The sequence below is a fragment of the Triticum aestivum genome, chromosome 2B (assembly GCF_018294505.1).
Source record: "Triticum aestivum cultivar Chinese Spring chromosome 2B, IWGSC CS RefSeq v2.1, whole genome shotgun sequence".
NCBI classification, from domain to species: Eukaryota; Viridiplantae; Streptophyta; class Magnoliopsida; order Poales; family Poaceae; genus Triticum; species Triticum aestivum.
In genome coordinates this window covers 795,281,678-795,309,565 of record NC_057798.1, presented here as the reverse complement: position 1 = coordinate 795,309,565, position 27,888 = coordinate 795,281,678, and the positions used below count along the sequence as shown (strand labels likewise).

General features: G+C 49.9%; 2 protein-coding genes across 2 annotated transcripts; both read right to left on the bottom strand.

Moving 5' to 3' along the window:
* Positions 1-10,131: 10,131 nt before the first annotated feature.
* Positions 10,132-11,291, bottom strand: LOC123042821 (transcription repressor OFP13-like). Its single transcript, XM_044465197.1, has one exon. It carries the CDS (start codon positions 11,141-11,143, stop codon positions 10,421-10,423), a length of 723 nt encoding a protein of 240 aa, XP_044321132.1. The 5' UTR covers positions 11,144-11,291; the 3' UTR covers positions 10,132-10,420.
* A 6,281-nt stretch (positions 11,292-17,572) lies between these two features.
* Positions 17,573-18,683, bottom strand: LOC123042820 (transcription repressor OFP13). The gene has a single exon (XM_044465196.1). It carries the CDS (start codon positions 18,483-18,485, stop codon positions 17,787-17,789), a length of 699 nt encoding a protein of 232 aa, XP_044321131.1. The 5' UTR covers positions 18,486-18,683; the 3' UTR covers positions 17,573-17,786.
* Positions 18,684-27,888: the final 9,205 nt, after the last annotated feature.

Below are 27,888 nucleotides of genomic sequence, written 5' to 3'. Positions count from 1 at the left end.
GCTCTTTTGCTTTCGGTAGATGGATCGATTTGCATGTCATCGTTGATGCTTTCGTGAACAGAGTTAATCAAGCTTGTACTGTGGGTGGTTAGTAGATGCGTCATGGGCGGAATGTCCGTGGAGTTAATTAAGCTTTGTCGTACGTGGCGTTTGGTTGCTGGGTGTTTATTAATGCTCTCACCAACTAGAATTAGATGCCCTGTGCCGTGCCGGTGTGAATGAATGGGCATGTGATGCACTGATCCGCCGCAGGCGTACCCTGACCCATGCATGGAGTCATGGCGGCTGCTACCTGCCGTGCCCGTTCAATGTGCACAGCTCCTTATTTACGGCCCGCTCTGACCGCCAGCCGTGCAGCGCAGATGGATCTCTGCACTGTTCGAGCAAAAAAAAGAGGGATGGATCTCTGCATGTCTCCAACGACGCGCGACGGGCGTGTAAAACTTATATTCGAAACTTCTTGCAGGTTTATTCGTTTATTCAACTACTAGACTTTGAAATTACTTGGCCGAGCGGTTGTGCAGAGGTTTTCAGATACTATAAATGCTTGAATTGGCCATTTAGATGCGAACGGAATGGATTGATCATCTCCGTATGTGGCTGGCTTGGTAAGCTACCAACAAAATTTTGCAAACAAGTTTCTAGAAGCATCTACAACCGGATAACCATTTCTGCCCCCAAACACCCGAGTGGGTTGCCCGGTCACCGTCCGGACGAGAAATTGCCGCCCAATCTGCCTCTTCATACCTAGCCCAAACGCACGGGCTGTACGTCAACCCACATATCCAACCCATTGTGGGGCGGATAAGATGTACACGGACACCGTCGTCGCGCCAGACCGGCCCGCTATGGCACACTTTGTCCCCACGAAAACTACATCCGGACGATCAGCCCTAGTGAAATCCCACTTCGCTTTAGTCCTCTCACCCTCTTCGCTCCCCTCTGTCTCCTTCCCTTCCACGGTTCCACCCAATCTCCCCTCCGCCACGGTCAGCTCTGGGTCCGACGAGATCGACTGAGTGGGGACCGTAGGTGACTTGTCGACTCGTCCGACCCGGACGAGGAGGAGCTCCTTAGAACATTCTTAAACACCAGTTGAACGATTCTGAAAAATTCATGAACATTTTCGTAAAATGTTCCAAGATTTTAAGTGCTGATGAACATTTTTAAATGGGACAAGCATTTTCGTACATCTTAAGATCATTTTTTGAAAAAAAGAAACATGAAGACTTTTTCCTTTTCAAGATCACTTTATAAAATGCCAGGAAACATATTTTTAAACATGTAAAGTTTTTTATTTTTGAATCATACGAATTTTATTACATTTTCATTTTTCTCCTAAAAATATCATGAACATATTTTGCTAACATTTTTGAAATTACACAAACCTTTGTGTCTGATGGTATCAACTTATTTTAGAATTTATACGAACACTTTTTTACAATGTATAATCATTTTTCTACAATCTCATAAACATATTTTCTTTTTTGAACAGCATTGCCATTTTTTAACAAATTACGTGAATAAATTATTACATTGCTTGCACATTATTTAAGGCTCGGAAAAACGATAGCTCCAATAATTTCTTTGTTCTCAACGCCTCCTATTTAGAGGAATTAGCTACTTCAACGATCTTTGATGGTTATAGGGGTATCCAAAGTACAAACCTGATGGTTTTGCGGAATTTAAAGAAATAATTTTTGAAATATGTATATTTATAATATTTTAATATATAAACAAAAGAAAACAAGAAAGAAAAAGGAAAAAAAGACTGAAATTAACGAACAATGAAAACTCACTAACATAACATTGTTGGACTGGCTCGCTGGACTCTCTCCTCCAGGCGAGGCAATACTCGGACTTTGCTTTTTTTTTCTTGTGACAACTCGGTTTTTTTCTTTGTTTTTTTTGTGATTCATTTTTATTGTTTCAAGTCTTTTCGTAAAGGAAAGTTCATCGTAACCTATTAACAGGGATATAATTCTGAAAATCTAGACACAAGAAATCCAATGATGAAAACAGTTCAACGTTTGGATGCACGGTTCAAAAATATAAAACATTTTGAATTAATGAATCTACAAAAAAAAAGGAAAAACAGTACATGCAGTGTGCCACTTCTCAGCACCTGAAAAGGTGCAAGTGATCTTTGCAAAGGGTTACCCTCAACTAGTGATTTCGCAACTGCGTACAGAGTGGTCCTATAAAAGCGCCTTTGGCGCCAGCTGAGCCCACTACCGTTCACGTGCGCATGTTATGGTCAGTCCCAGCTACGTTTTGGCCAATTAGTTTGACTCATGGACCAGTGACCATTGACTTATTCAAGACAAAAAGGTTCAAATTTTTTGAAAGAAGTTTGTAAATTTGAAAAAATGTTCGTTACTTTGAGGAAAGGTTTTCATTTTTTTTAAATTTAGACATGGAAAAGTTTGTAATTTAAAAAAAACATAAAATGTGAAAATTATTTACAAATTTGGAAAAAAGTTCACTAATATGGGAAAAAAGTTCAAGGATTTTATAAAAAGTTGAATTTGGAAAAGGTTCATGAAATTGAAAAGAGTAAAATGAGAAAACAAAGAAGATTGAAGCTGGTGGTAGAAGTGCTAAAGGTGACGGCAAGTGAAGTTTTTAGAGCAGTGCAATACTGGCGTGTTGGGGGTGTTTCAGCAACACTGAGGGCTCTTTGGATGAAGCTGCCTGAAGATTCTACCCGTTGGCCTGTCTGGTCTTGCCCCTCATATTAGTCATAGTTAGGGACCGTGGGGCATTTTATTTCCTATTCTGCTCTAGTAGTTTGCAAGACATTGTTGTTTTTGGTATACTTTCTCCGCCGAAAATAAGTGTCCCATCTTTATAGTACTACCTTATGAAATTGGAGGGGGGATCCCTCTTTATAACAAAAAGAGCAGGACAATTAGAACTTGTGCATAGACAAAACATAAAAACTCTATAAAAAAAGTAGTGATCTAAACGCACTTATATTTTTTTACGGAGGAAGTACAATACAACTAACCGCACATAGCTGCACGTTGCTTGGACAGTATTAATTCCTCGTCACAAGCGGTGAGATGAGCTGAAAGGCCGTCGTTGCTGTTGAGTATAATGTTTATTAGGAAAGACGATATACTAGAATTTGTTCTGGTTTGTTTTTTATTTCAAGTAGATCATGTACTCCTATATATATATATGTCCACGAGGCTCAAGCAATACAACGAACAATTTCATCAATCCCACTCTATCCCTTCTAATATGGTATCAGTTTTCGGGTTCAAAACCCTAGTCGCCGCTGCTTCCACACCCGTGCGCCATCCCTGGGGCGGTCGCCCGTACCTAGCGTTCGTCCGCCGGCCGTGTTGGCCAGCTGTCCTAGAGAGTCTTTTCCCCGAGCCCTTGCTTCGGGGTTTTCTCTCTCCCGCCGGTCATCTTGATCGTCGTTTTTTTTTATTTTCCGATCTAATCTTGATGGTTTGCGTCGTTCACCGCCGCCGTCGACCCCGTTCGCCTCTACTCCAACCCCGCGCGATCGGCCGACTTCTTCACCGACCCGACGGCCTCGCGCCTCGTCCGCGCGTCTGCTCGGCGGTTGCTCCGACCCGGCGGCTTCGCGTCATGCGGCGGCCCTTCACCGCGCCCGTTCGTGCGCCGGCCCGCCCGTCGATCTACGCCAGCCGTCACCGCCCTGCTCCGACCGAGACTCCTGCATCACCCGACCTGGCGGCCTCGCGCCATGCGGCGGCCAATCATAGCCGCCCTGCTGCCCGCCGTCGCCGGCTTCATCTCGGACTCCGCCGCCACACCGTCTCCACCGAGCGGCGTCCCCGACCTCGCGCGCGATCGGATTGATCACCCGCCCGCCACCGCGATCTGCCTCATCTACGCAGTGGGACCAACCTGGCTCGTCGGTTGCGCACTCTTCCGCGTGTCCCGTGAAAATTGTCCCCGAGTTCAGCGCGTCCCTCCACCGATCGAACAACGGGCTGCCGTTGTGTTGTCCCGTCGGGCCGCAGCGCCGCGGCCCCGTGGTTCTTCTCCCGGCTGCACCGACCCGCGTCACGTTGCGTCGCCCCTTCGGGCCGTAGTGCCGCAGCCCACGGTCCACCGCCTCCCAAGGCCGTCCGCTCTTGGTCGTCCCCGTGGCCGCACCGACCCTCGCGCTGCCGCTGCGTCGCCTCGTCGGGCCGTAGCAAGCGTGGCACGCGGTCCACGCCGCCGTCCCGAGGCCGTCCCCGCGGTTGCACCGACCCGCGCTCCTTCGCCGCGCCTCCCCTTCGGGCTATCGTGCCGCAGCCTGCGGTCTCCGCCACCGCCCCGAGGTCTTCCCGCCGTCGCCCCGACCTGCCCGCCGCCGCTGCGTCGCCCCTTCGGGCCGTAGCACCGCGGCCTGCGGTCCACTCCGCCGTCACCGCGCGTCGACCTCCCGTGGTATGCGTCGCGCCGTCTTCCTTTGTGTGGGAACGCCATCGTCCGCGCTGGTCTCCGTCATGTTGTCAGGGTTTTCCGCCTACTTCGAGCTCCACCACCCATGCTCTCGGCTACATCGACAAACGACACAAAGGGCTACCGCCTGCTTGAGCAACCTCGTCGGCTTTCACTCCAGCCATGACTCCGCGATGCATCGACCGTTACGACTGTGGGGGGGTGTCCGTCAGCTTGCCTTCGGATTCTTCTCCAGTCTCCCCGTCTGCGTCGCTACCGTTGTGACTGCGGGGGATGTTGAGTATAATATTTATTAGGAAAGACGAGATAGACTAGGATTTCTTCTGGCTTGTCTTGTACTTCAAATAAATCATGTACTCCTATATATATGCCCACGAGGCTCAAGCAATACAATGAACAATTCCATCCATCCCCCTCTATCCCTTCTAACAGTTGCTCACTGGCTTGATTGATAAGTATCTTTTTTTTGGCGGAGAGATTGATAAGTATATAGATGCTACTGTTAGAGCGATCGCAAGTTTGGAGTATCTGGAAGGGTTGGTGAGGCGAGGATGGGCGAAGGAGGCACAACTGTTGGGGGCTCATGATTCATTTCAGGCCACCACCACCCAACACAGACACAGACACACACAGTGGCGTCCAAAGCTGCATCCATCAAGGCATCCACAATGTGTGTATTTGCTGCCTCTAAGGCTGCCTCTAGATGTATAAAGGTTGCCTCTATACATTGCATCCCCAGCCTTTAAGAAAAAAAAGCTTAGAGACGCCTCTAATCCTAGCGCCCGTCTTCAACTCTCCTTGCCGAATAAAATATTCCAGTGTCCCCACTTGTCAGCCACTTATTTGTATGTGGAAGCCATGGGTTGCTAGGTAAAGGCAACATAATATTCAGTTATAGGTACAGGTCTGGCACTAGAACAAGAGGCAAAACATTGTGTGATTTTCATCTAGGATTAGAGGCAGGACCATGCGTCTCAGTTTAGAGACAACCTTGCCTCTAACACTGTGGATGCTCTCAGTGCTTGCGCACATAGAAACAAACTGATGGTTTTTCTGATTCCACCGTACGCATGGAATTGTGGGTTGGCGTCTGGCCATTCAGTGCAGATATATCGATATATGTTTATCTTTTGTGCACTGGCTAAATTTCGTGTTTTGACCTTTTTTTAAAACTTAATCGAGATTTGACCCTAGTTTCAATTTTTTTTAAAGATCTGACCTTTTTCCTACCGCCACCCACTCTGGCGGTAGACTAACACATCCTACCGCCATGATTTATGACCGTAAGGTTTAACTACGTCATCATGTCGTTATAACACTATTAAAACCCTGCCGCTACTATTTATGACTGTAAGGTTTAACTACATCATCACGTCGTTATAACGCTATAAAAACCCTACCGCTAAAGTTGTTGCGGTAGGACATTATACCTACCGCCAGGCTTGTTGGCGGTAGGCTATGCACTTGCGCTCCCACGTAATTTCCTGCATTTTATGTTCTGCCTTCGTGAACAGTGAACAGCTCACCTCAACGCGCATGCGGTCAGCGGCAGGAGCAGCAAACACACATTGACTCCCTGCCCAACTTGCAAAGGCATCAGCGGTATAGTGCTGCTGTTCACTTGTCAGCTTGCCAACTTTGTTTTTGAGCGGAGGAGCAGAACACCTTTTTGGCATCAAGAGGGTCTGATTTGACATTTTTTTACTCATATATATAGTTTGGATAGATAAATGATCACTGCGTGCATGGGCTAATTGTTTCTGCCATTGACTGACTCCCTAAATTATTGTTGCGCAGGAGCCTACCGCCAAGTATTATGGCGGTAGGGTTACACATTCTACCGCCAAAAACTCTGACGATAGGGCATTTTTCATGTCAAACGGTCGTGACGGAGGTCCTACCGTCACTGATTTTAGCGGTAGGTTGTGTAACCCTACCGCCAATGACTATGGCGGTAGGAAAAAGGGTTAAATCCCGATTTTTTTAAACTATTTAGATTTCAATCAAGTTTTAAAAAAAGGTCAAAACACGAAATTTAGCCTCCACAAAAGGGCTATAGTGGTCGGATCACGGGGTGATGGGTCACATCACATATCAGCGGCTGGTGGTTGAAAATAAAAACCACTTCTGTTTTTGGCTGGCGTGTTGGTGGAGGCCTCTGCCCGCTCAGGGTAGAGTATTATTTCTAGCGCCCCGCAAAAAAAGAGAGAGTACTATAACTAGAGGAGACAATTAGGGTTCTCTGATCACCAGATAAGTAAGTGCATGCACGCGTCTCGCCATCAGCGGCTGCATGTGGTTCGCGCACGTTTCAGGGGTTGTTTGGTTTGAGATTAAGTTTGCCTAAGGTTGCTATACATAAGGTTAGTCAAGTTTGACCAATTTGGGTGGATGTTTGGTTCAAGTCACACCTTAGGCAAGCCACACTAGGGCCTCACAAGACATACACACAAGAAGTGTGGCAAGATTTCCTTAGGCTTACCAATTTATGACTCTCATTTTAAAAAACTAACCTTAGGCAAGTGTGGCCTTGCAATGTTGTACGGCAAAGTGTGACATAGTTAGGCCTAGAACCAAACAGCCCCTCAGTGTAGCTACTACGGCACTCGAGAACTCGATGTAACTTAGTGGTGGTTGTAATTCAGGCTTTCGGCATGCAGGTGCATGGCTGCATGCTCACTGATCGATTGGCACATTCGGCCGACCTGAAACCTACCTGCACGTACGTCCCGGCGATTTCTGTCCATGTTCACCAACAGCGGCCTCAGTCTGTCAGCAAACAGAGGCAATAACTATGCTCTGCTCATCACTTGGCCAGGTCAGGTATAGTACTCCGTCAGGGAAAATGGGCCACTGTTGCTCAACTTATCAAGAAAAAGAGAAACAATCTTTGTCTGCTCTGCACCCTGACCGATCGCTGATTAAGCAGTCTAGCTGGCATCAGAACGTGCGTATGAAAAAAAAGACCAGTCCTAGTTACTGCGTTGGGGGCATTATTATTGTCCCGATCATCATCGGCCGTATTGTAGATAAGGTGCTCGACGAAATGCGTCGTCTTGGGACTTGGGGCTTGTTTGTTCCGGTGAGACGCGTCGTCGTTGCTGCTCCATCCACGAACGATCGAGAAGCACCTCGATCAGCTACACTAAGAGCATCTACACCCGCACTAGACAAATTCGGTCTCTCAAACGCCCGCGTATGCGATCGGGCTTGTCCACGGACAGTGATGTCTCAAATTAGCTATTCTGCATCCGAGTCTCTCATATTTCAACCGTAGATCCATACAAAGCATGCAAATGAACCCTTACAAACTACATACTATGTACTACCCTAACTAATCTTGGTCGTCGGAGATGTTCACTACGTCGGTGCCGGGCACCGGGTGAACAGGCGCGCGGGAGGGCTTCAGCTCATCCTCCTCCAGCTCGACCTCATCTATGTAGGCGAACATCTCCTACTCCTCAGTGGCGTGCTGCGCCTCCATCTCCTACCGGTGATGGCGTCTGGCCTCCGCATCTGATTTCGAGCGGAGGGAATCGAGGATGGCCTGCTGCTCCGCCTGTAGATCCGCGTCGCCGGCGTCCCCCAGTCCTGCTCCTCCTCCTCCTCCTCTTCCAACTCCTTCTCCGGATCCACTGCATCCGGAGGTAACCCTGCGACGATTCGGCCTTCATGCCTTGCCCGGATAAGCTCAAGGAGCTGCAGACGGTGCTCCGGCGTTTGAAATGGGTAGCCCCTTATCCAGCGGCATGGGGGCATGGCTACTAGTGGTGTCGACGAGGAGTGGAAAGTGGTGGCCTCGATGGTGGACGGGCAAAGAAAAATGTGAAGGGGTAGAGTTTCCGTGCCGACGGTCGAATTAATTAGCCGGTCTAGACACTACGCGGCCCGCCGAAGCGGCGTCACACGGCGACATTGGCCCAATGGAGGAGACGAGCTTCAGACCACCGGGCCTTCGGACGATTCCGAGTGGGACCCCGGCGTCAATCCAACATGGTGGGCACGTGCGGGTGTCCCATATCCGTTCCATATTTGGGCTGGATATGAGGGGTGTCGGTCAGTTCGGGCGTTTGAGGCCTGTTTGAGACGTCCGACTGGATCAAAATTTTATGACCAGTCATTGACCGAGCGACCCGTCCGAGGGTTTAAGACGGGTTTGGAATGCCCGGCTGCAGATGATCTAATACTACTAGTGTCTGGTGAGGTGAAAGGTCGTGGCTGGATCACTCGGCCTGACTGCCCGAGATCTGCATGCTACTGTTAGGAAAAGAAGCACTGTTTGGCTAGGCTGTGGATATTGTATTCAGGCCACCACCCAAGCTGAACAGTGGCGCCTGCCAATCAACACACACATGCATGCAGACAAACAGAGCCCGATCGGACTGCCGCCTAATTTTGCCGTATGAAACGGGATTGTGTCGACGTGCTTTTGCGTCTCGCCACCCACATACACTGCAGTGCAGAGCGGCGCTAGAGAGAAGCATCTTTCGTGCACTCGACGAGCCATGGGTGACTTCTGATGAGATCCAGGCATTGTCACCCGATCGATGGGCCAAATCAACGACAGCTTCATGCTCTCACCAAATGCCTCTGATCACTTGCTGGTCAGGGTAGCTAGGGATGGCAGTAGCAAACAGTACGTATATAAAGGCACACTTTTCACTGGCATCTTCCGGGGGTGTGTTGGGGGCTTGAGCCAGTGCAATTTCCATTTCCTGAAAAAGGGAAACAAGCTTTTGCCGTCTTGCAGATCATAACATAGTGTGTGGCTAGTCTAGTGCTTTGTAACTAATACGATGCAATCAGCACCAGAACATGTTTTGAATTGTTTGATTCCACGGTTTTTTGAAATAGAATCTCCGATAAAGGTCGGAGCTCGAGAGGGGATGTCGTAGCGTTGCGGCCGCTAGAGAGGCTGGGGTACGGATCCAGAAGCAAGGTTGTCACTTCCGGTTTCAGAAACATTTCAGCACCGGCGATTTGCGTTTCAGTCAAAAGGCCAAAATATTCACTTCAATTCAATTAACTATTTGATTTTTTTAATTATTTTTGAAGAAAAATTGAATTCATGAGTATTACTATTTTTTAAAAAATATTTTGGCCAAAGGTAAATATATCAATGACTGCTGAAATTAATCAAATTCAGTGAAATTCATCAGAATCTCACTGAAAGTGAAAAACCATGTGAAGAAGTCACTGTCACACATCAGTGTGAAAACGATGTCCAATGTTTGGCCAGATCAGTACGGTATAGCTATTATTAGCATTTAGCATTACATGATAGGACACATGGGAGCGAGAAAGCTCGAGGTACGTACGTAGCACTCACTGACTATCTAGCTGGCTGGCGATTTGCAATCATCGAATAATTCAACTATCAATCGGAGGGGAACTTTTGGTCTATGGGGACATATGCACCCTATATGGGAATTTTTTTTAGTAATTCAACAAAAAGTCAAAAATTCCTGGAAATATTTTTGAAATAAACTTGACCTTCTATTGTACTCGTGAGAAAAAGAATCCACAAAAAAAATATCCCTTTGACTTCTTTTCAAAAAAGACAAATTTTTGGCTAATATAGTGTGAATAGTGACCTATAATAGCAAATAAATTTTGTCTTTTTTGCTGTGAGGTCAATTTTCGTTTTTTTTCTCGTCAAGATTTATATACCAGTGCAAAAGTAAGTCAAGTGTTTTGTCAAAATAGTTATTACCTATTTTGACTTTTTATTAAAATATTTTAAAAAAATCCCCATATAGGATGCATATACAACTAGGAACCAAAGTGTATTTCCCCTATCAACATCTACATATAATTCAATCAAGTATAGTACAGATATGCATGCGTGCTCTCAACAAACATAACACACCCTACACCTCTCGCCAAATCAAGCTGATGCCACCAATGGCATGGCAATGTTTCTTCCGTAAGCAATCGCATTACGCGCTCGCATGGTACGTAGACGATGATGATGCTTGCTCGCCAGCTAGCACTGGCCGCTCTGCTTATAGTTGACGGCGGAGAGGCCGACGAGCAGGTCGACGAAGGCGCCGACGATGAGGCCGTGGGTCTTCTTGCCGTTGGCGCGGAGGTACCACCCCAGCATCTCCTCCAGCCACCCCCAGTCGTCCTCGCAGCTGCCGCCGCTGCGGCTCAGCACCATCTCCTCCATGGACCGCCGGAAGTCGCCGTACGGGTCCGCGGAGTCGATGGCCAGCGCCGTCGCCCCACCGAACGCCGCCTGATCCGCGTCCGGCTTGCTCGTCGTCACGATGGATTTCGTCGCCTCGGGCTCGAAGAAGAGCCGGCTCGACGCTCGGATCTCGCGGATGACCGCCTCCTCGGCCTCGCGCGCCCGCGAGGGCTCCGGCTCTAGCGCCGCGGTGGAAGCCGAGGACGAGACCGTGGCGGAGAGGAAAGAGCTGTTGGCCGTGTCGTCGTCGCTGTCGCAGTAGGCCGGGTTCGTGATCACGCGAGTCGTCCTGCAGCAGTCCCGGCGAGCCGAAGAGGACGAAGCCTCCGCCTCCACGCTGCTGCGGCCGTCGAAGGACGTCGTCCTGGCCTGCGCGCAGGAGGGCCATTGCCACGAGGCGGCCATGCTGCCGGAGGACGCTGCTGATATGGACGGAGGAGACGACAGGCTCCCAGCGGTGGCGTCCACACTGCCGCTGGTGAAGAAGAGGGAGGCGAGGGCGAGCTTCTTAACCATGGCTGCTGCTGCTTGTCACTTGTTATGATGTGCAGAGGATGATTGATCAATGGCGAGAGGGAGCTGACGGGGAGGGAGATGAGCTGAGATGGCCTTGCTTTTAAATGGAAAGGAGATGGATGTGTTTGTTGTGTGCGTGTGAGAAAGGCAAGGGAAGATGGGCGTCGTTGTTGTGTGAGTTGGGAGTCTCCTCTTGTCTGGCCCAATTGTATCCACGGTCTTGCATGGTAGCTGCCGAAAATCATATAATACTCTCTCCCTTTGTACTACTACAATTGTATCATTTTTTTCTTCAAAAGAAAGATGCCCCAAATGATGTCATATCACCCCCGATTCTGACAGGGTTGGGTCCACATATCAGTTAGAGGCACCGTGGGCCGTCGCAAAATTAGATCGGAAGGGTGGACTAGCACTTCTTAAGTGACACCTGGCCCGACCCGCCAAGGCCGGATCCGCCACACAACAAAACCCGCTGATGCACCCTGTCAAGGCTTAGCTAACCACACTGACCCATCCCTGTGGTGTTTCAAATCCCTATTTCTCTCTCGCTCGATGGGTTAGGAGCCTGTGAGATGATCTCGATCATTTGGTCCAACATGACCAAACCAATTGTGAAATTGCGAACGAGTGAGGCATGGCAAAACTCATGCTTAGACCGAGAGCGACCGTCGAATGCCACATAGAGCAAGCACGCCTATCCCGGGCAGACAACCAGAGGCCATGACGGCGGATGACGCACATGTAGGGGATTAGGCGATGCTAATAGCGCCATGGGCAACAACTGTGGTCAAGAAGCTCGCTTTCTTTCTCTCTAGGTCGATTTCCTTGGTGGATAAGAGGTGGTCTGTGGTGGATGAAAGCTTCAAGAATAAGCTCAGCAACCCGTCAGAGCAGGTTAACCTGAGTTCTTTCTCCCCATTTACTCGTCGTCATTGTGGCGGTAGAAGAGGGGGGGGGGGGGGGGGTGGATCCATGGTCCGACCTAAACCTGGGCAAAAGTTACAAGCCCGACCTTCATTTTTCAAGCCCGAGCCCGAAGCCCGAAGCCCGAAATACTCCCTGATTTCAAGCCCGAGCCCGGTCCGAAATCAAGCCCGAAGCCCGAAAGCCCAGCCCAAAAAATAGAAAAAGAGAAGCCCGAGCCCGGCCCGAACTACCTTTTGGGATGCAAAACAAAGCCCGAGCCCGGCCCGGCCCGGCCCGGGTTTTTTGGGCCGGCCTGCCCATGCCTGGGTTTAATTAGTCCGACCTTCAGATCTAGCGTGCTGCAAGGTATGATGATGGCTTTGTTGCTTCTTCCACATCTTCTTTAGCTGCCTCAACCTTTGTCGTATAATATACGGATCAAACAAAGATATGTCTTTGAAGAAGGACATGGATGGCAAGGGTGGTTTGCTAGCCTTTGGACGATCTGTCAACTACTTCCTCCGTCCCACAATATAAGATCGATTTTCAAGCAGCGGCTTCAAAAATACTCGCTCCTCCCCACAATTTAAGATTGTTTTTCAAGCAGCTTGAAAAATGATCTTATATTGTGGGGAGGAGGGAGTATTTCGAAGCCCATGACTTCAACCTCCGTTGGTGAGGCCCTTCGCTCCTTCTCCGAAGGTAAGGGTTTGGTTAGAGATGGCGGTAAAGCATCACCGATAACGTCACTGGTTGATTTAGAATCCAATTGCTTTTCTTGCTTTCTCCCATGGGGCCCTGAATGTAGAATGGGAGGACATTTTATAATTTTTAATTTCTTTCACCTCCTTTGGGTAGTGCTCTACATCTTTGTTATAATAAAGTTGGCTCTAGGACCTTATCGTCCCTTCCCCTGTTAAAAGGAAAAGGAAAAACCACTTCCCAAAACATATCTGAGCATATGGTTAACAAGTGTCTAGCCAACATATTTTAAAGCGACAATGCTGGTCAAACTTTTCAAATCTTGACTCGAAGACATGTCTGAGACATTAAAAAAAATTAGTACCCAAAGAAATTAGTTTGTATCTTTTTTTAATAAAGACATCCAAAGGTTATCTTAGGTCAAATTAATGTAAGGAAAATAAAACCGATACAATGGACAGATAATTGAACATAGAGCGACGAGTAAAACATTACATTGAAAATCGTATTAGCCTTCTTCTTTCTTTGATTCTATGTTGTCCGCTGAAAATAAAAATTGCTCTGAATCTACATCAAAGGAAAGGGACACGTGCAAACGTCCTCAGCATATCAGGAATTTGAAGACCGCAAAACCACTCACTCCTTGAGACCAGATCTATAAATCTTTGAAGGAACAGGAAGAAGATGTCGAAGTTGCCGCACCAATAGCTAGTCAATAGCTCTTCTTGAAAGACAGGCGAACTTCCAAGATCTCAAGGGAATTAACATATCTAAGGGCACAAACTCACACATGCCCTTCGTCGACGCCACATCGGACGTTGTCAAGATAGGGAGATACCTAATTCCAACATGCCCTTGCCGCCACCATCTTGTTGACATCACCATAGAAACAAAAACCAAAGGAAAGGAACACGAGAGAGACGGGTCCCCACTCCTCCTACCACCAACGAGGCTGCCGCACGTGGAAGAAGTAGAGCACCGAGGCGGTGACATGTAAGGAAGTTGTGTCAGCGGCGACGACGTGTAAGGAAGTTGTGCCAGCGGCGGCTAGGGTTGGGAGTCTAAGGCTGGTAGTTTGTACTTGGCAGTTGGCATCCCGCTTGTACTACCTATTTAGCATTTAATATAGGACCGTGGTATAAACATGTTGGGATTTATTTTATAGAATCGGTCGACATCTTCTCCGAGCGTTTTCTTCCGTTCCCCTCGGCGGCTAGAGAAAACTCTCCATGCTAGACTTCCTCGACGAGCTTGTGGAATTCCATCCCCTCTGCCTACCGCTCCAGCAGCTGGTGACGGGGACGTGAATCCTGGTGTAGTGCTCCGGCCAGTAGTTGAGGATAAGGTTTTTTAGTCCTTGTAAGTGTGCCGCTTAGGCGGATGGCAACACTTCTACTTTGGGTTTGTCTATGAGCTTCAATCCTCCTTGAGTTCGTCTATCTGCATGTGTTGACGGAGCTTCGACGTAGATTCCTACCATCTCCTTGGGGTGGCAAGGTTAGTGTTTCTCATTTTGCGTGTGCGACGGTGAGATTTTGTGTCGGGTGCTTCAGATCTATTTAATGGTGCGATTTAAGGGTCCTTAGGTGCTCGTGTATGAAGCCTTCCCGGTTGTCGTCGACAAGGTCAAGCCGGCGCCTTCACGGGAGCGGCAACAGTGATGCGTTGGTGACTCGTTCTCGCGACTGTAGTGGTTGTTCGGTAGTCTAGAAACCTTGATATAACTTAAATTACCTTTTAGGTGCTTTGAACTTCTACGGGAGATCTAAATCTTTCTAACACACAAAAAACAAGCTAGGATTTGACAAGACGGTGCCATTGTTCAATAACCACACGCGACAATACAAGCATTTCCACACTAATAAGATGTGGCCGAGAGACCAGACCAAGCAGTACTTGATGGATCATTTTTAATCACAACAGTACTTGATGGATCATTAGCAAGTCCTCGCTCCTGGTTATTTTATCCCTTATATCATCAGTCCATTGTTGTCTACCAACAATACTCCAAGAAAGAGCAGCGATGTTTCCTTCAAATCCTGCAGAACACGCTTGCCAGGATCTCACGTCATTTGAAAATTCTCACCTTGTGATATGAGATTCGGAGCTCTTCATGATTAGTCGTGTTGTGCCGGTGGTTCCGGCGGTGCACGAGGTAGGGGACATGGCACGGAACAGAATGCAAGGTCGCTTAACCACAATTATTTCGTGTATTTGTTCCTTGAGAAAGTACGGGGAACTTGCAAAGATCGATCCTACACCCTACTGCTTTATATCTGCCATGTCTCAAGACAGTTAAGCTGGTCAACGATCCTGACCTGCCCAACTACTGTAGCTCTCTTGGCAAAATGTTTCAGAGACAGTGTCTGACCTGACCAAGTGATCGACCCCACTGATCCAATTAGGTAGCATTGACTAATCTATCTCCAGCAGTCATGCATAGTAGTAACAGCATGGTTCATCTCGCCGAGTGTTATTTAGCCGGGGGAGTAAGTAGCCATGGCACCCCGAGTGTAATTTCCTCTGTCTGAGTAGCAGAAGCGGCAAGGAATCAAAGGCAAACGTCTCTCGGTTTCAGCTTGGTGGTTTTCGTTATTGTCTTCTGCTTAATTAATTGATGAGCCAAATCTTTTATCTCTGTTTCGAAAAGGCAAACTTTTCATAAGAACAAAAATCTCAATCCAATCTCATTGCCTTGAAGTGATATCAAGGCTGATGATAAAGGAGCCATGGTGGCAATTTCAAAAATAAAATTCTTCAGGCTGATGATAAAGGAGCCCACTTGATTAGCTAGATGATCCTCCTAGCTATGATTGATGATGTAAGTTTGATTTAAGTAATAAAGGAGCCATGGTGGCAATTTCAAAAATAAAATAAAATAAGACTTTGTGTCTCTGACTAGGCCTCCTGCCCATTAAATCAATGGGAATGATAAATCTCAAACGTTCGGATTTTAAGCATGGCAATCAAAACATTTTTCATGGCAACTTTAGTTCACGCGAGGTTGATAAACATGGCAATTTTCTGAAAAAAAATAACAAACTGGGACAAAGTTGTCATGTTTGAACAACTAAAGTTGCCACATCAAATCAACTAAAGTTCGGCGTGACATGCTTAAAATCCGAATGTTCAGGATTTATCGATGTCCTAAATCTCAATTACAAAATTGAGATCTGATGGTTGTTTTTGTCTTTGAATATTTCTATAGCCTGCCCTATTAAATCTGAATCATACAATTGAGATCAAATAATTATTTTCATTAGAGCATCGTATGGTAGGAAATCCATCGGTGCTGCCGGGAGCGTGCACTCCTACGCGCAAAAATCATTTTTGGAATGCCAAAAAAATCCAAGAAAATTTCTATGTGTTCTTTGTCACGTCCAAATGCTACATAAAAATTTGTAGGCGAAAAGATTGAACATTTTGGCATGTGCAAAAAAAAAAACAAATGTTACCCCAAAATGTCGTCCTTAATTTTGTTTTTTTTACCAGCGAAACACGCTGCTCCGTTTCGCATGAAAATTTTCAAGTATGCTTACGACACTAACAAAAACGTCTACAAAAGAATTCAAATTTTTGAAAACATTTACTATTTATTTTTTTAGTATTCACGTGGGAGCACATGCTCCCGGGAGCCAAAACGTGCTTCTAATTAATTACCCCTGTTCCTAAATATAAGTCTTTGCAGAGATTCCACTATGAACCACATACGAATGTATATAGATGCATTTTGCAGTGTAGATTCACTCATTTTACTCCGTATGTGGTTTATAATGAAATTCCTACAAAAATTTATATTTAGAAATAGAGGGAGTACTGGAGTAAATATAAAGTACGCCTCGGTAAAGATATATAAGAGCGTTTAAGTAGCGATCTAAACTTTTTTAGGGAGGGAGTACTTATAAGATTGCATTACGTGTTTTTATTCATGCAGGCATGCAAGCATTAGCGAGGTTGTCCATATCGTCATCACTGCTCGGGTACTGCAGATAAGATGCTCGACGAAATGCCTCGTCTCTCTCCGGCCTCAGTGGTTCCAACGAAATGCCTCGGCGTTGCTCTTCGATCCAGCAGCACACCTCGCTCAATCAGCTGCACGCACGCACCAGTGGTGGTGAGGTGAAAGATCATTGCTGGATCAATCGATGAGCTTGAGATGTGGATGAAGCACTGTTGGGCTAGGCTGTGGCCACCCAAACAGTGGCGTCGATCGCCCCACACATGCATGCAGACAAAAACAGACCTGATCGGATGGCCTAATTTCGCTGTACGAAATGGGATTGTGTCGACGTGTTTTTGCGTCTCGCCACCCACATATACTACCGCAGTGCAGTCCAGAGCGCGCGGCATCTTTCGTGCGCTCGACGAGCCATGGGCTGAAGATCTTGCTGAAATCCAAGGCTTATTTTCTTTTCTTTTCCTTGGGCTGGTCACCGGATGAGGCAAATCAACCAATGCAACGCATTCGTTACTAGTAGCAAGTAAGTAATCGATGTAGTGTGACTATACTGTTTTTCTTAAGACCAAATTTGATGTAAAACGACTACTAGCTAGTACGTACTTGTTCATGCTGTGTGTCTCAGACCTAATACGGCCTGACACTAGTGGCACTGTGGCAGAGATGGATCCATTGGACATTTTGGCTTGGCTTGGCCCCCAAGGACTCGAGAGACCTATCTGTATGCCCCGCAGCAGCTTCGCGCTCCCACCAAATGGCTCTATGCTCACTTTGTTCAGCGGACAGCAACAGCAAACAGTATAGCACTCCACTTTTCACCGGCATTTCCAGGGAAAGGAAGGGCAGGTGCAATCATCAAATAATTGATTGAACAGTCAACGTCTCATAATTTAATCAAGTACGTATACTACACAGTACACACACGCATACACCTCTCGCTCGACTCGATCGAATTGCTGATGCCACCAATGGACGATGGCACGGCGTCGCACAATTTTCTTTTTTCCGTTAGCAATAGCAATCGCATTGCACGCACGCACGCACGCATGGTAGATGACCAACTGACGATGATCCTAGCTAGCACCGGCCGCTCTGCTTGTTGTTGACGGCGGAGAGGCCGACGAGCAGGTCGACGAAGGCGCCGACGATGAGGCCGTGGGTCTTCTTGCCGTTGGCGCGGAGGTACCACCCCAGCATCTCCTCCAGCCACCCCCAGTCGTCGTCCCCGCCGCGGCTCAGCACCATCTCCTCCATGGACCGCCGGAAGTCGCCGTACGGGTCCGCCGAGTCGATGGCCAGCGCCGTCGCCCCGCCGAACGCCGCCTTGCTCGCCGTCACGATGGATTTCGTCGCCTCGGGCTCGAAGAAGAGCCGGCTCGACGCCCGGATCCCGCGGATGACCGCCTCCTCGACCCAGGGCTCCGGCTCCGGCGCCGTGGTGGAAGCCGAGGAGGAGGCGGTGGCGGAGACGAAGGAGCTGTCGGCCGTGTCGTCGTCGCAGTAGGCCGGGTTCGTGATCACGCGGGTCGTCCTGCAGCCGTCCCGGCGCGCCCACGCCGACGACGACGCCTCCGCCTCCACGCTGCTGCGGCCGTCGAAGGACGCGGTCCTGGCCTGCGCGCAGGAGGGCCATTGCCACGAGGCGGCCGTGCTGCCGTTGGACACGGCGGAAACGGACGGCGAAGGAGAGTAGGGAGGCGATAGGCTCCCGGCGGCGGCGGAATCGACGCTGCCGCCAGCAAAGAAGAGGGAGGCGAGGGCGAGCTTCTTGCCCATGGCTGCTGCTGCTGCTGCTGCTTGTCACTTCTTATGGCGTGCTGAGGATGATTAATGGCGATGGAGCTGATGCGGACGGAGCTGAGTGAGATGGGCTCGTTTTAATAAGGGAAGGAGATGGATGGAGAGGATGCGTTTGGTGTGAGCACGGCAAGGGAAGATGGGCGTGGCGGTGGCTGTCGTTGTTGTGTGAGTTGGGAGTCTCCTCCTGTCTGGCCAGCCGTGATCGATCCACCTTACATATATCACAGCTTGGACGATGACTATTGGTGCCCACCGGTTGGCCCAAATCTATATACTTTATCACGGTGTTGCATGGTTGCTGCCAAAAAGCATGCACGTACATACTCTCTCCTTTTGTATATGCATAGAAAAATCAAATCCTCTACCAAATTTTGCCCTTAAGTTGTTTTGAGGGGTCATTTTGCCCTTAAGTTGTAGCCCTGTTTTCTGATAATGTTGGGTTCACACGTCACACAGACGGTAGGACGGACGTCAAACCAGTCAAAAGCAAAGTAGAATCATTGGTATCACCCGCCCCGCAACCGAACCCGTCTCACGCCCATGAGGTTTAGCTAACCAGAGGGGGCCGCCAAAAACCCTATGCAGTTTAACTACCAAATCTACCCATCCCGTGCCGAATCATCCCGTTCATCTCCGGGTAGATAGGCTTATACTCGGTCCTTCTAGACCAAACCAACGGAACGAGTGCGGATGGGTGAGGTTGGGCATCACTGATGCTTGCAGGTCGGACATGTTTGCGGGATGCCACAAAGGAAGTCGATGATAGTGGTTTATATATCGTGAACGGGATATTTCATGCATGGATCCACTATCCGTGGTTGCTTTGATATTCGGCTACTTTTTGGTTGTTGTCAAAATTTATTTTGTTTCAAAATATTTCGTTTGGTTTTTCTTTCTTAGCGAGTATCATCATGTTTCATTGTGTATATCAATAAAAAGAACGCACTTATTTTGGATACACGATGATACATTAAGATACACTTTGGAACATGAAGAAAAACTCAATGTAGCGCTTTGAAACAAGACAAATTCTGAAACAGTCCCAAAAATAGCATGAATCTCAAAGCAACCACGGGCGGTGGCTCCATGCATGAGATATCCTGTGCATGATAGAATGGTTTTCTCCGAAGTTGACTCACCTGCAACGGATTTGGCAAGACCGTTTTCTTACAAGTGTTTTCCGCAGACTTGCAATTTTCATATATTATTTGGATGATTTATTTACGCCTTTTGCTGGAGTGAGGCAATCTATCCTCTAGGCTCCATATGCAAGTTAAGGGCTTCGCCTCTCGTTGGTGAACTGCTCCGGTGGCCGGTGGCAGGGAGGGGAATCCGGTGCATCGGCCCGGCTAGCATTTTAAGTTAGTTTTTTTGTTCTCACAGGCGCAATGCTTAGCTGGATGGCAGCACTGCTTCTTCGAGTTGGTCTTCCAGGTTCCGATCCTCCTCAATCCGTCCATTTGGATGCAGTCGATAGAGCTCCGGCATAGATTCCTTCCGTCTTATTAGGGTGATGAGGTTACGTTTTCTTGCCTTACATGTGGTATGACAAGATATGATGTCGGGTCTTCGGGTCGATTCATGTGTTCAACGGCGACGACTACGACTCCAAGGGTGCTATTACTTAGAGGCACATGCACGAAGACTTCACGGTTGTCATCGACAAGGTCGGGCCGGCTCTGGTAGGGAAGCGACGGCAATGACACGTCGGCGACTCGTTCTGCCGTCTTTAGTAGTCACTCGGTAGTCCAGAGACCCCGATGTAATTTTTACTTTGTTTTAGTGCTTTGTACCTATGGTGAACTTTTATAATAGATTCAGAACCTTTTCGAGAAAATGGGTTTAAGCTTTCAATCTGACAACATCAACAGTAAAATTTTCCTGACTTTACCGTGCGCTCGATAAGACATGAATCTAGTGAACGGGCAGTCTCTACTCAGTTCGGTTTATAAGTCAGGCACATGTTTTTAGGTCTTCAGTAATACAAGAGAAATATGGAGCCTATCCGCCTTGTCTCCTATCCGCCTTGTCTCCTGTAACCTTAGGCCTATGGAGGCCTGATGGATCCCGAGTCTTCCCAGGGACTTCATTTTTAGTTCTCTTTTTAAATTTGGTTGCGGTTTATGTCCTACTCCGGATGGCGAGGTGGTGGCCGTGACTCTCTAAAGACGGAATAAGGTTCTCCTCGCCTAACCTCCATCTCGGTGGTGTGTCTAATGTCACCGAAGGCGTGCGGCGGTGTGTCTCCGACAGACCTCGAGGGATCCGGTCGGTATTAGTCTTTGGTGGATTCGTTTAGATCCAGTCTTTGTTAGTCTGTGTTTGTTGTCTACAAACTAAATCCTTCCGATTTATGGTTCTCTTCATCGGCGACAGCTGTTGTTCTGATGCGCTGGTTCTGTGGGCCCTTAGCATGACGACCTCCCGACTGTTTACTAGGTACAATATGGTTTGCTGGCTACGATGAGGGAGGGCCGTCGCAGCCGACCCACATTTGGCTTGCTTTAGTCCTTGTAGTCGTGGCTAGGTGGTCCATGGACCTGGATGTAATCTATGTTACTTCTTATTTTCTTTGTACTCCTGGGCAGTCATTGAATAAATTGGAAAATAAATGAGTAATATATGGCCCAGAGACCAGGCCAAACAGTACGTGCGTACTTGATGGATTTTATTAATCACGACAGTACTTGACGGATCATTAGAAACTCGGCGCTCCTGATTTGTTATCCCATCCCTCCCTACATCATCAGTCCATGCATTCTTGTCTAGCAACAACCATACTGCACCCGGGGAAGAAAGAGCAGCGCTGTTTCCTCCAAATCCTGCGAAACACGCTTGTCGAGGATCTCACGTCATTTGAAAACTCTCTCCTTGTGATCTGAGATTCGGAGCTCTCCATGATTGGTCGTGGTGTGCCGGCGTCGCATCACAGCGCACTGTTGGTTTCGGCTGTCGACGACGGTGCACGAGGCGGCCGGGGGACAGAATGCAAGCTCGCTTAACCACAATTATTATTATTTTGTGTACTCTGTTCCTTGAGAAATTGTACGTATGGGGAACCTTCAAAGATGTTTCAGAGACGTACGGTGTCTGACCTGACCAAGGGAGCGTCCCAACTGATGCAGTTAGGCAGCAATGACCAATCAATCCCCAATAATCATGTTTACAGGCAAGAACTCAACTCTCGATTGCTTCATTCCCTTTGCATTGCCAGGCTGCTCGCCCTTCCTTCTCTTCTCTGCGTCTTGTTCTTGTCGACAACAAACTAAAGGAAGGAAAAGCGCTCTCTCTCTCTCTTCACATGGCCTCTTTCAGATCTAGTAATGGCTATCTCTCATTCATCACTCACTCATGTCTTCATCACGTCAGGTACGGCACAGCAAAAGGGCCTCTCAACCGAGAAACCTGTGACACTTTTCAATGCCACTTTCTCGAGGTATCTCGTATCTATCCACATCTGTCTAGGCACGTAGCTGGCCGGCCGGCCGGCGGTATCAAGTAATCCTCTTGCACGGATCACGTTCCGCACGAGACGTTTCCAGGAATTCAGGTCCAACATGGGCTCACGTTCTGCGAGAGCTGCATGCAAAGAGCACCCGGGCACAAGCACCCTTCAGACAAGCAGTGAGCGAGAGCTGCATGCTTTTGCTTCGGTGCCGTGGAAATGCAGCAATATCTTATCCTCCGGATCTTCTGGTTACGATAAAAAACATCTGCAAATAATTGATCTATCTAGCAAGAAAGATCGGGCGTACATGCATGTATCATGATCAGGAGATCTCCTTCAGTTTCAGCCTGATGCCGATATGTCCTTGCAGTAAAAAAAGGTCTGCTAACTAACCTGCTCATGTACTTGCCTGGTAGATTGGATTGTACTGGTTGTTTCTGAGTGCTGTGTGTGGCCGTGCTAGCTTCGCACTCAGTGGTGAACTGTTTTTTTTTTTTTTTGAAACGGAGGCAAAAGCTTTGCCTCATCCATTAAATAAGAGAGAATAGAGTTTGGTACAAGTCACTCAATACACGGCATGCCATCACTCTCGCGAAATAATGGACCTTAATTTTTTGGCACCGGCGATGACCCAAAGGTTAGCCTCGGTCTCTATGGAGGCAAGCAAAATAGTTTGAGGAGCGCTCTTGTGCTTGAAGACCCTTGCGTTTCGCTCGTTCCAGACAGTCCACGAAACAAGCATGGTGAGGGACGCCTTAGCTTGGCGGTTTGGAGTGGCGTTGCCGCAGGTACTTGCCCACCAAGCCTCAACTGAGTCGAACAGGGGCCAACCGTTGATGTGAAGACCGAGAATATGGTATTTGTCAATGATCAAAGACCAAAGCCTTCGTGTGTAACGGCATTTGTAGAAGAGGTGAGGCCCACATTCCTGCACTTCATACAGAGTAGGCAGAGACCACAGTTTGGGCCACCCACGTTGCCAACATGTAAACTGTAGAGCTCTGAAGAGAAGAGCTCTGCCTATTGGCTGAAAGAAAGCCTGTGAACATGTACATGCAGCTGTTTGCACTTTGCAATAGTATTACTGACAGCTTTTCTCGCAAAAAAAAAAGTATCACTGGCAGTTTAGATCCTACATGAACACGTACGTACACCACTTGACATGAGTGGTCAGCTATCTCAAAAACAAAAAACAATGAACACGTACGGTACACATGCGAGATGGAAGGCATGGACACCTCAAGACCTTATGCACATGTTTTACTTTCTCATATAACCGTTAGACCTTTCAACCTGAGCATTGATAGTTGTGGATGACACTAGGAGAGTTGAGACAATTTTCGTTGATTTATTTCTCACACAATGCCATGCCAACCTGAGGGGTTGGGGATACATATTTATAGGCTGCTAGCCAACCAAGCATATACTAAGATGCTGCTAAGATGCCAGTCTAAGATGCTAGTCTAAGATGCTAACTGACAGTCCTTGATGGTCAAGAACAGAACTCTATCCTAACAGCCACAAGGACCATGTGCTGCAGCCCCACAAAGACCCTAGTACACAGACTTATCCATCATTCTCCCCCTAAGTCTTGTACGTCGTTTTGTGGGAGGGTTGAATCATCCCGATCCTGGAGCAAAGTTCGAGGAACTTGATCCTCCCAAGAGGCTTGGTGAGCAGGTCTGCGAGCTGGTCCGTGGTGTTGATGTAGCTCGCCTCGATGCTCCCTTCTTCCACACAGCTGCGGATGAAGTGGTACCTCAGTCGGATGTGCTTGCTTCGTTCGTGAAAAACGGGGTTCTTGGCCAGGGCCAGGGCGGACTTGCTGTCCACCAGGAGCTGCACCGTTCTGGTGTCTTGAACGAGAAGATCACCAAGCAGTCGAGCGAGCCAGGGCGCCTGAGTGCAGGCGGTGGAGGCCGCTATGTACTCAGCCTCACAGCTGGACAGGGCCACCACCTGCTGCTTGACCGATTGCCAGCTCACGAGACACTTGCCGAGGAAGAAGAGGATCCCGCTCGTGCTCTTGCTGGTGTCGATGTCGCCGGCGTGGTCGCTGTCGCTGTATCCGACGAAGCGTGCCGCCCCCGGACACCTAGGGTAGTGGAGGTCGTGGTCGAGGGTCCTTGCTACGTAGCGGACGATCCTCTTCACTGCCTGTTGGTGTTCCGTCCTCGGTCGCTCCATGAACCGACTGACATAGCCGATGGAGAATGCCAAGTCCGGCCGTGTGTGGGCGAGGTATCGAAGGCTCCCCTTCGGTACTGCATAGCATCCACTTTCTCCGTCATGCTGTCGCGGCTCAGTTTCAGCCTCTCTTCCATCGGAGTGAGAGCTGGGTGGCAGTCGGTGAGCCCAGCTAGCTCAACGATGCGCTTGGCGTAGGCGTACTGTCGAAGCGCGATCCCGGAGTGATCCTGGTGCACCTCAATCCCTAGATAAAAGGAGAGGAGCCCCAGATCACTCATCTGGAAGGTGGCCTTCATGTCTTCCTTGAACGCCGCCACCTCTGCATCTTTGGCGCCGGTGATCACCAAGTCGTCAACATAGACGCCCACCAGCAGGGCATTTCCTCCACTGCCCCGTCGGTAGATGGCCGCCTCATGCGGGCTTTGCTCGAAGCCCATCTTCTTCAGCGTGGAGTCCAGCTTGGCGTTCCACGCCCTAGGTGCCCGCCGTAGACCATAGAGAGCCTTGCGCAGGCGGAGTACCTTGCCCTCCTGGCCGGGGATCGCAAAACCCGGTGGCTGATGCATGTAGACTTCCTCCTTCAAGTCGTCGTTGAGGAATGTCGACTAGACATCCATGTGGTGGACACGCCAGCCCTCCTGGGCAGCCAGCGCAAGGAGAAGTCACACGGACTCCATCCGTGCCACGGGAGCGAAAGTGTCGTCGAAGTTGCCTCCTTCCTGCTGCAAGAAGCCTCGGGCCACCAAGCGAGCCTTGTGCTTGATGATGGCGCCGGCTCCATCCCTCTTCAGCTTGAACACCCACTTAAGGGTGATTGCGCGATGACCATGAGGGAGATCAGCGAGCTCCCAGGTGCGGTTTTGCTCGACCGCATCCATCTCCAACTGCATCGCGGCGCGCCATGCCGCGTCTCTCTTGGCCTCTGCAAAGGACCGTGGTTCACCGTCTTCACACACGAGCTGTAGCTGCGCCTCCAGGTCACGTGGCACCAGTCCCGGCACCGGCTGGTCGCCGGGCAGATTATCCATCGTACGGTACCGCAGCGGTTCGCCGTCATGCCACATGTTGATATGCTCCTCATCGTGAGTGAGCAGGGAAGCGAACTTCATCGGTTTGTGCTCTGCGTGAGCTGGTGCTGATGAAGACGAGCACGGAGTGGTGACCACCGGGGCTGGAGTATGCGGCGTCGCCGGTTGTGGTGTCGTCGGCGTAGCAGGCGCCGGAGTCGATGTAGTTTTGGGGGCCGGGGTAGACATGCCCGGCGAAGAGGAGCTGCTTGCTCCCCCAGCTTCCTTGAAGTAGGTGTACTCGACAATGAAGTCGTCATACGTCGGCGTCGAGCTATCGTCCACCGCCTTGTCCCATTGCCACCCTCGCCCTTCGTTGAACACGACGTCTCGCGCTGTGCGCACACGTCGTGTCTTTGGGTCGAGGATGCGGTAGGCCTTTGAGCCCTCCGCGCAGCAGATGAAGACTCCCGGAGTGCTCCTGTCGTCGAGCTTGCCGATGTGGCCGAGCTCCTTGGCGAACGCAAGGCAGCCAAAGACCCGCAAAATAGAGACCGCCGGCTTTCGCCCATGCCAGGCCTCGTACGGAGACCTGACGCCGAGTGCCTTAGTAGGAGAGTGGTTGAGGATGTAGACGGCCGTTAGCACCGCCTCTCCCTAGAAGACAGTCGGCATCCCTCTCTGCTTGAGGAGATCCCGAGCCATCCCCACAACCGTCTGGTTGCGCCGCTCGATGACGCCGTTTTGCTGCGGGTTGTACGACGCGGAGTAGTGGCGCTGGATGCCCTCATCGGCGCAGTACGACGCGAATTTAGCCGCCGTGAACTCGCCGCCATTGTCAGTGTGCAACACGCGCAATTTGCGACCGCTCTCCGCCTCCACACCAACTTGCGCGCGCCTGATGGCGTCCGCCGCTTCTCCCTTACTGCCGAGGATCATCACCCACATGTAGCGGGAGAGATCGTCGACGAGCAGCAGGAAGTAGCGTCGACCTCCTGGTGTGGCTGGCGTCACTGGGCTGCACAGGTCTCCGTGCATGAGCTCCAACTTCTCCTTGGCCCGAAAACTCGCCTGTTGAGGAAAGGGGAGTCGTCTCTGCTTCGTCAGCACGCAGATGTCGCAAAACTGCTCCACATGGTCGAGGCATGGCAGGCCTCGCACCATCTCCTTGGCACTTAGACGCTTCAGGGCCTCAAAATGAAGGTGCCCAAAGCACTCATGCCACTGCCACGCCTCGTCGTCCCAACGGACAGCGAGACAGACCGGTTGTGCCACCTGCACATCAAGGACGTAGAGTCGATTTTCACCTTTGGGCACCTTGGCGAGAAGGCGACGCTGGCGATCCCAGATGCGTAGGACCCCATGCTCAATCAGTACGCGTGAGCCGTTCTCATCGAGCTGTCCCAAGCTGATGATGGAGTTCCTTAGCGCGGGGATGTAGTAGACACCAGTGAGCAGCCGGTGCTCTCCCGTCTTGGTGGCGAAGATGACGGAGTCGACGCCCTTTATCTCTATAGCGGAGGTATCCCCGAACTTCACGGAGCCTCGCGCATCGGAGTTGAGCTCGGCGAAGAATTCCCTTCGACCGGTCATGTGGTGGGTGGCGCCGGTGTCGAGGCACCACCCTGTAGTCTTGTCCTTCCCGGAGCCATCGCCGAGAAGAGCGTGTGCTTTTGGCTCATCGAGGTGGATGAAAGCCTTTGCGACTGGAGTCGCTGAAGGTAGCTCAATTCTTGCATGCGCCATGGACAGAGCCGTCTCCTCCTCCTTCGCCTGTGCGACGTGAGTCTGGCCTTGTCGTGGTTGCTGACACTCATTGGCCCAATGGCCAAACCGGCCACAGTTGTGGCAACTGTTGTCTTGTCTCGGCTTGGGCTTGCCAGCGGCACCGTCCTTAGTGCCTCCGCGGGCGTCACCCTCGGCACGTCCTTGTGCCCTGCCCGGGGGGCCTCTTCGCGCCTTATGCTGCTTGCCACGCTTGCGGCCGCCCGTCGTGGAAGAAGGCTCCCCCTTCTTCCTGTCACCAAGGCTGGGATCCCACTGCTCCCGAGTTAGGAGCAGCTTCCCGCCGGTGGTGATGGGCCCCGAGGGAGGCTATGGCTCGTCGGTGTCGACGACCTTGAGGCGACCTATCGTCTCCTCGATCGTCATCGTGGAGTGGTCCAGCAACGACTCGATCGAGCGAGCCATTTGTTTGTACTTCTCGGGAATGCACGGAGAAAGCTTCTTGACAGCTCTCTCCTCGGTGTAGGTGGCATCGCCAAACTTCACCATCTTCTGCAGCAGTGTGTTGAGACGGAGAGCAAAGTCATCAACGTCCTCACCTGGCTTGAAGCCCAGGTTCTCCCACTCCTTACGAAGTGCCTGCAGGGTGGATTTGCGAGCACGATCGCTGCCGATGTGTGCTGCGGCGATGGCGTCCCAAGCCTCCTTGGCAGTCCGCTTGTTGGAAAGCGAGAACTGCATCTCAGGCGGGACCGCGGCGATGAGGGCGTCCAACGCCCGTCGATCCTCTAGGTGGTCGACGTTGCTGTCCTGGACCGCCTCCCACATGCGCCGTACCTGGAGCCTGACCTTCATGATCCCGGCCCACTCGACGTAGTTGGTTTTGGTGAGGGTAGACCACCCAACACTGGAACCAACGTCCTTGACCACAGTCCGGACCTCGTAGGGGCCACGGTCCTGGTCATTGCAGCCGCCGTCGTGGTGCACACCTGCACCTGGAGCGTGGGCG

Excerpts from the sequence above, each read along its gene's own strand:
- LOC123042821 (XM_044465197.1), bottom strand. The coding sequence starts at position 11,143 with ATGGTTAAGAAGCTCGCCCTCGCCTCCCTCTTCTTCACCAGCGGCAGT.
- LOC123042820 (XM_044465196.1), bottom strand. The coding sequence starts at position 18,485 with ATGGGCAAGAAGCTCGCCCTCGCCTCCCTCTTCTTTGCTGGCGGCAGC.